The sequence below is a fragment of the Magnolia sinica genome, chromosome 19 (genome assembly GCF_029962835.1).
Source record: "Magnolia sinica isolate HGM2019 chromosome 19, MsV1, whole genome shotgun sequence".
NCBI classification, from domain to species: domain Eukaryota; kingdom Viridiplantae; phylum Streptophyta; class Magnoliopsida; order Magnoliales; family Magnoliaceae; genus Magnolia; species Magnolia sinica.
Window position 1 is genome coordinate 10,435,559 of NC_080591.1, and position 8,364 is coordinate 10,443,922.

General features: G+C 39.3%; 1 protein-coding gene across 3 annotated transcripts in view; it reads right to left on the bottom strand.

Annotated features, from left to right (window-relative positions):
• LOC131234513 (glutamine--tRNA ligase) overlaps positions 1-5,483 on the bottom strand; it is a 45,503-nt gene extending 40,020 nt beyond the window's left edge. Inside the window, exons 1-5 of one of the 3 annotated variants that reach the window (XM_058231453.1) lie at positions 5,317-5,483; positions 4,675-4,835; positions 661-711; positions 499-570; positions 132-231 (exon numbers count right to left, since the gene is read on the bottom strand). In XM_058231453.1, coding sequence (XP_058087436.1) covers positions 132-231; positions 499-570; positions 661-711; positions 4,675-4,806 — 355 coding nt within the window. In that variant the 5' untranslated portion in view covers positions 4,807-4,835; positions 5,317-5,483. Of the gene's footprint in view, positions 1-131; positions 232-498; positions 571-660; positions 712-4,674; positions 4,836-5,316 lie in introns of those variants that run through there. The other 2 variants (XM_058231452.1, XM_058231454.1) reach the window with 2 other exon arrangements.
• Positions 5,484-8,364: the final 2,881 nt, after the last annotated feature.

Sequence of the window (8,364 nt, forward strand, 5' to 3'; positions counted from 1 at the left end):
CAACGCAAAGTGTTAACTCAGCTCATTGATATGGTTTCATAACTCAACAGTGCCACCACCGATTTCGATGTGCTCATAAATTGTTAGATGTAGACAAATATGAGCACAAAACATTTCCCACAAAACCATACCTACACCACAGGCCTTTTCAAACTCGTTCAGATGGAAGTTCTCAGGACCAACACTCGTAAAAAATGCAAATGCTGCATCCAATTGCATAGCATTTTTAATCTGCAGAAAGTACATATCACAGTCAGAATAGTGGATGCTTATTTTACCAGAAAAAAGAAATGTAATCAGAACAGTGCAGGGCCTGCAAAAGTTAAGACGATAAATCAGACATACACAGACTCCATGAACACAATGAGTGTATATGGTTAAAGTGAAAAAAAGTGTACAACATCAATTTTTTATGGTTACAATGAAATATTTTTCCTAGTAAGCTATGATATAGTGTTGAATGTTGAATTTAAATGAACAGGAACACCAAGATTTTACCTTTGAGGAAACAATGTACTCAAGCAAGGTGGGCCGATGAATAAGTGCATTGGCTGGAAATTTTGTTGCAACCTGTTTCAGGTTAAGTGATGCACCAATATCAAATATCATTATACAATGCTTCATTACTATCATGGTTGTAATGACAACTTAATAGTATACCGTGTATAGAAGATTCCCAACAGCCTTGTTACATCCATTAGCAACAGCCGCCTGCCAAAAAAATATGGAACATAAATTTATGAACATTCCGAGTAATGAATGACATACGAATAAGATAGATGTAAATGTTTGTCACGATATTGTTCAGTGTATGTGCAGCAGTCAAATAATTAAATGGGAAAGCGCACACCAAGGTCAGAATATATTATTACAATGACCTATATTATGGCTATCGTATATATGCATATATAGTCTGTGTGTGTATGTGCGCGTGCATGAAGTCCCCATCCCCGCAGATAGTTGACCTCTCTCAAACAAATCTTTTACGGACACCACCACATCCACTCTTAAGTATATCCTGATAAACTTGATAGAACGCCATCAAGAATCCATCTGAGCATGGTGCTTGTTTTTTCCCCAACAAGTCTACTCCAACCTAGGTCCTCTCCTTTTGTCATTGGTTAATAGCTTTGTATAGAACTGCACAATGGCTGGGAGACCTGATTCTTCTCTTCTAGCCTTTGTCCTTCCACCACTAAGCCGCTTATCCTATTGTTCCTTACCCTACAACAAGAATCGAGTGTTTTTGTCTCCGTCAAAATTCAACCATATCGCCCTCAACCTTCGCCGTCACTTAACCTCTTCTTCTTTGAGATGTTTTGAGTATTCTACCATCAACGTTACTTGCCTATGTCTCTCTTAGCAGACCATGAATTTCACTTAGCATGCTCTTGGTTACAGCATTTCTTTTACCAAAACCTCCTTTTCCAGACATTTAATCTGCCCTTGAGTAATTTGAGCTTTCGGCTCAATCTAAAGCCAGCAAAATCATCTATCTTGAAAGACTACCACCATTCTTTGACAAGACCCAAGAATCCTTCCACCTCCTTCAACATGAGTTTGAACCGAAATGGCTTGGGCCCCCAACCTTCTTTTTCAACTTTCAATAGAATAGGCTGATGGTTGGATGTAGGCCTTGGAAGACCTCGAAACCAAACCAATGAATACCTATCAATCCAATCAACAAAGAGCAGGAATCTGTCCAAAAGAGACGTCACTAGCTCTTCCCTCGCATTAGTCCAAGTAAACTGAGCCCCTCCCATCAGCACATCTATATCTCATTGCGGCTGACCCACTCCTCAAAAGCCCCTCCCTTTTGGTTACACAACTTCTCGTATGCAAACCTGATTGCAATGGCATTTATGTAAAGAGGATATTTTGCGTTTTTCTAAAAACTATTTTGTAAAACCAAGATGCCCATTGCATCTCTAACCTTTGGAAAGAAAATTTTATATTGATGCAGTTTCTTCATTGTCAGATGGCGACAGCTATGGCCAATGTATGCCTCCCTTCAAATAAAGGGTGGCAACTCACCCACCATATCTGTGGCATGCAAGTAAGTCCAACCATCCAAATCATGGGCCCCATGGTTGGAGAACAGATCTAGTGATGCAAAAACTCAATGTGGTGGCCATCAAATGGACAGTTAGAAAGGAAATAACCAGCCATCCATATTCAACAGGTGACATTATATTATTCAAATTGTTCAATCACTGTAATTGCAGGATATGCATGCTCCATCCGCCAATGGGGCAAGCAAGTTTGATGGTTAACATGCATGCAACGTGCATCATGGGTAAGTTGTACATAGTAATACAACAATTAAGTTGTTGCTAATAAATGGTAGCAAAAAATGCACATAATAATATAAATCAATCTAACTTGTCCAAATAGCAGGGACCATTGTGGATGGATGGATCATCATCATCATCATCATCTAAGTCGAATACAATTAATTGGAGTCAGCTACATGAATCCTTTTCCACCAATCCACTTTATCAAGGGCCATAACTTAGATTAGATCATAGGTCATCAAGTCTTTTCTTACTACCTCCACCCATATCCTTTTAGGCATTCCGCTTGCCCCTTTAGAACCTTCAACTTGTACTAACTCATTCCTAACCAACATAGTTCTTAGTCTCTGTTGCACATGACCAAACCATCTTATTGCCAATTTAATGCAGGCTGATCTGAGCCGAAGATCCATAGGTTGGGCTTGGGGGCATTAAGCCCAAGCCCACAGATGGCCCATCAATAAGGAGGCACAATCCTCTTAATTAGGCAGCTAGCTATGCAAAATCAATCAACTAGTCATGCAATAAAATCTTATTAGATATCTCGTCCATTAAGCATCTTTCTTATTTACTTTTCCGTTTTTGCATAAATGATTAATTGTCAATGACATTAAGGGCCTGTTTGGGAGCGTGGATTTGGAACCCCCTAGATTCGGAACCCCCTGGATTTGAAATCCTCCTGTTGTGTTTGGCACCCTGGATTCAGAATCCCCCGTAATCCAAAAGTAGCTAGGCACGGTATATTTACAGGGGTTTGAATTTAATTACTAAATCAACTTTAATATCTCTAATTAGGGTACATGTGTAATGTTTGACACAACGGTTGTAAAAAGCCTGTTGAAATATACACTTTGCCCGAAAATGATGAAATTCCAAGTCTCGGATGGGCCACAAGCACAAGATCACATCCGAGTGACTAACCAACGATTTTTAACCATTGATTTACATGGACAATGTTTGGACAGTGCAGATCATCGTATTAAAGTAATGATAGTGATGCAATTGATAATTTGATTGTTTTGGGATATTATCAGTAAGCCATGTGCCCAATAGATTAATAGCCTTGTGACACACATGTTACACATGCAACTCTTGGAAGTATTTTATATGTAATCCAAGCTTTCACCTTGGATTTCAAACCTCCTCTTTGAGGGGATTTGAAACCCCCTGGATTTGAAACCCCTAGTTACTTTACAGTGCCAAAAATACCAAGGGATTTGAAATCCCCTCAAACCCCCAAATCCATGGTGCCAAACGACCCCTAAGAATCTTCCTTATTTGTACATCTCAAAACTTATTTAAAGGCAGGATCAAGGCACCTTGAAAATGAATAAAAATTCTAGTTATTATTTCATCTTTATTTGCGATTCTTGTGCTTAGTTTGAAGGTGCCTACGTTTGGGCAGATCCTTCCCATCAGCCGACTACATCACTATTGGTGCTACTCCTAAATTCCCTTGAATGCATTCTTTTCTAATTCCATCCTTCCTTGCCTTGCCACTCATCCATCTCAACATCCTCATTTCAACTACACTCATCCTATGAAAATGTCGTTCCTTAGCTGACCAACCTTTTGTCCCATAATGCATGGCTGGTCCTATACCCATCCTAAAAAATTCCCTTTCAATTTGAGTGGTACATGATGATCACATAAAATTCTAGAGCAACATCTCCATTTCTTCCACCCGAATTGAATTCAATGGGCAACATCCTTCTCAATCTCTCCACTTGCATGAATTATATATCCAAGATATCAAAAGTGGTCATTTCGGGGAACTTCTTGGTCAGCGATCTTAACTAATTCCTCATCCCCACTTCTATTGTTAGTTTGTTACTAAAATTGCACACCATATACCCTCTTTTAGTCGAACTAATTTTAAATTATTCAGATTCTAAAGCACTCCTCCACAAATTTAGCTTTGTGTTTACGCCCTCCCTTGTCTCATCCTAAGAGTCACATAAATCAAACGATCCTAACCATCCAATAGGTTTTCTTTGAACGGACAGTCAAAGGGAAAAATGATCAGCGGTCCAAATGCAACAAGAAAATCACATGACTGAGACCTCCAAACAGCTTAATTCACACAATGAGCTACATTGAGACGATCCCCACAGTCTGGATGGTCTCCAGCAGCTTGCATGTTATCACATGCAAAGCAAACAGGTTGCCACCGTCTAATAAATGGTTGCAGGGCACAAACATGAGCCACAAAGCACCTCAACATCAGATCAACTACCTCAGTATCTTAACTACTTTGAAAAATAAAAACGAGAAGAAAATATATTATAAATGAAATACACATCTCGGACCAGATTCTAAATCCATACCAAACACCAGAAAATAATCTTACAAATGCCTCAATGTGGAAATCCGATATTACCTCACCAATGACAGCATTCAAACTGGCAGTAACTTTAGCATTGGCGAGGGTGTTTTGTGCAGTCCGCTCATCGAGACCGATCTTCAGAAACAGGTCCAGCGATTTTCTACTCTCTTCGTCTTTAACCACCATATTCGAAGATTTCAATCTACCCTCAGATTCTGCATTAAAAAGATAATTATAATAAAATTTTAGAAACATTTGGAAAATATACATCCATGCAAGTTGCAACAAAATGGTCTGCTAGACCCAACCACAGCCATATATCAGATGGGGCCCACTGTACAGATGATCTGGTCAAGAAACTCTGGCTGGTTAAGTACTATGAATCAGCAGAGTTAGCTTTTTAAGTAGGCCGCGGCCTACCTTTTGGCCAGATGATCAGTAGAGCTGGTCTCAGCTGATACACGGCTTAGATGTCCTACACGTCCAATAGATTAACGCGGGCAGAGGGGTGGGTGCGGAGCTAACAAACGTCCGGAAGCAAAAGGAAAAACCCTGACCTGTGGAATGGATGAAAAGCAGATGTTTGAGGAGAGGTCAATGTGAGGGAGAGAAGTGATGAGAAGACAGAATTTGGTATGTGAAGTATCAGAGACAGAGACAGAGACAGAGATATTTCAGAGATAGAGAGAATCTGACCTTTGACTGGAGCTCGTGATATTTCTAGGAAGAAGATGGGTGGCTTCTTTACCGTGGGATGCAAGGAACGGCGGCGAAAAGAGGTCTTGGGAGGGGGATATGAGGCTTGCCCTTCGCTAGAATGCGGAGAGCGGACGGTAATGTCCTACAACCCTTGTGCGCGGGTAGCGGATAGCGTGCAGCACCCGCCACAGGGATATCCCGGGTGGCACGACGTGGCCCAGCCTGTGAAGGACGCGGATTGGCTACTGGCAGTGGCTACTGGTCGGTGCTCTGTGGGCCTCACCATGATGTATGTGTTTCATCCACGCCGTCCATCTATTTTTTCCATATCATTTTACGTTGGGCCCAAAAATGAAGTAAATCAAAGCTCAAGTGGACCACATCACAATAAAGAGTGTTGATTGAACGCCCACTATTAAAGATTTCATGGGGACGGCAAAAGTTTTGGATGAAGCTGATATTTGTTTTTATCCTCGTCCAGGGCTGTATGAACCGGTAAACAGCTTGGATAGCAAATAAACATTACACTAGCCCTGGGAAGTTTTTAAGATGTACATTTCATTCCTACTGTCTTCCTGTGGTGTGGTCCACCTGAGATTTAGATATACCTCAATTTTTTTATGGAGCCTTAAAATTATCCAGAAAATGGATAAACAGCATGGTGGGGCTCACATAGCACCAACCACTTGCCACCTGGCTAATAGGTGTTCAGCAGAGCCCTTCATTTCACGACGTCTGTAAGGGTACGTAACTAGAGTTGGGCATAGAGTCAATCGGATCAAATTGGGTCCAACTCGACTCGGTCTAAAATTTACATGGGCTGACCCGAACTCGATCTGATCCGGGACCGAGTTTGGGTCATCTGACTCGAATCGATGCAGACTACTGCTGGCCTGATCCGATCCGAGTCCAACTCAGTCAGGGAAACCGGGTCGGATCGGATTGGACACGGTTCGGATCGGTCTTTCTTTTTTTTTTGAAAAAATTTAAAAAAAAAATGAAAAAATTTATAAAAATTGTAAAAAAAATTGTAACAAAATGGTGGTGATTCTTAAATCATACAAAAGATATAGTTTCATAGAAATCTAAGTTGTCAAAGTTGCCGACCTAAGTATTAAGGTGCATGGCCTAAAAGTTTTACTAAGAGTTTAAGACGATAATACTAATTACCTAATCTTTCCATTTGAATAGTCATTGATAATATGGTTAACATATTTATTATTTAAAAAATATGCTTCATCCACAGTATGGCTCATAAATCATAATAAAAAATTAGGGATAACATACACATACAGATTAGGTAAATCTAACATGCACATACCGACATACAGATTATGTAAATCTAACATGCACATACAGACATACAGATTAGGTAAATCTAACATGCACATACCGACATACAGATTAGGTAAATCTAACATGCACATACTGACATAAAATGAACAAAGTAAATAAACCCTGTCCAAAATCAAAAGTAAATAAACTTAACATACACATACTGACATACAGATTAGGTAAAACTTTCATGCATTGAATACCCTTTGTATGATGAATGCCTTTGTGTTATGTAACTAGATGAACATTGTTCATAACCGTAATAGTAACCCCCTCCTCCACCTCCACCTCCGTCGCCAAAAGTATCTTTCGGTTCTCTTTTTACGGATTCAACTGCAGGAGAACTCTGGGCCGACTCCGAGCTGGATGTGTCCAAAAAATGGTCATTCACCTCTATTGAATCGGATTGTGGGGATGCTTTCTCATCGTCCTCATTCATAGATGCAACAAGTTTTTTCAGACACTTTTTATGATCCGATTTATACGGGATTCCCAACCGCCTATAAAATGCTGCAAGACTTTTAAGAAACTTTGATGGTTTACTCGTGCCTGTTTCAGCATCATGTTGTCTCGAAGGTAGATATCGTTGTCTGGTACTCCTTGATCTGAATGTCATTTGCAAACTTTCTTTAACGGCCTCTTTATAATCGCATTATTCTTGTTCCCTTAAAATTCTCTATTGTTATTCTTTTATACTAATTGTGAAGGCCTGAAACCAGAGGCAGATCCCCTGCTTAACCCTTCTTCATTTATAATAGGCCTACTTACATATATTATTTGGTTGGTTGTATTAGTTGTAGTTGTAGGGTGGGGGGTGTAGAAAGTATTTGTATTTGAGTCGAGAATAACTCTAAATAAATTTCAGACTTCCTGAGGAACTTTGTTACATGGTGCGGTGCCTTGTCCTCGACAAACCCAATATAATTTGAGTCAATTTGTATTCTTAACAAATTGTTTTCTACACAACTTACATTTTAACTTTATCTTTTCATATTGGGAGTAGACTTGGACTCCATAATCCCAAATATCCGTCGATGCATTATCTTCCGATGACATATCCACAGGTGTACATCTGATTAGGTTAGGACAACATAAAAAAATAAGTTAAAGTCATAAATGAATGCAATTACCCAACAATATAATAGGAGATTTAAACAACATTAAATAATTGAATAGTACAAATGAAAAAAGAGAAATATTCATCCACCAATAACCATAATATTACAATTTAACCATTAAAAAATAATTAGAAATATCATGATATAACTTTTAACCAAATGCAACAGAAATAGAAGACGGTGTCTCATCTTACAGCTACAGGTATTGTCTCATCATGCTATTACTCTCCTCTTCATTGAACTCGTCATCAACAGCGTTTCCTTTCCCTGATATCGGACGCAGCCAATCTTGTGTATAAATGAGCGCTTCAACTGATTCAAGTGTAAGTGAGCTTTTATACTTACTTACGACCATACTTTCCGTACTAAAAGCAGATTTTGAAGCCATAGTTGAAATTAAAATTGATAATATGTCTCGTGCCATTAATGTGAGCAGAATGTATTGTAAATTACCAGATCTCGTCATCCGCCAGTCCAAAACATCAAATTCATCACTTTTGAATTTTACAACTAGAAGTGACTCAAGATAATCTTCAAGTTCTGATCTAGGCATCTGTATTTGAGTCCCTTTCCGCTATGCCACGTAAGATAT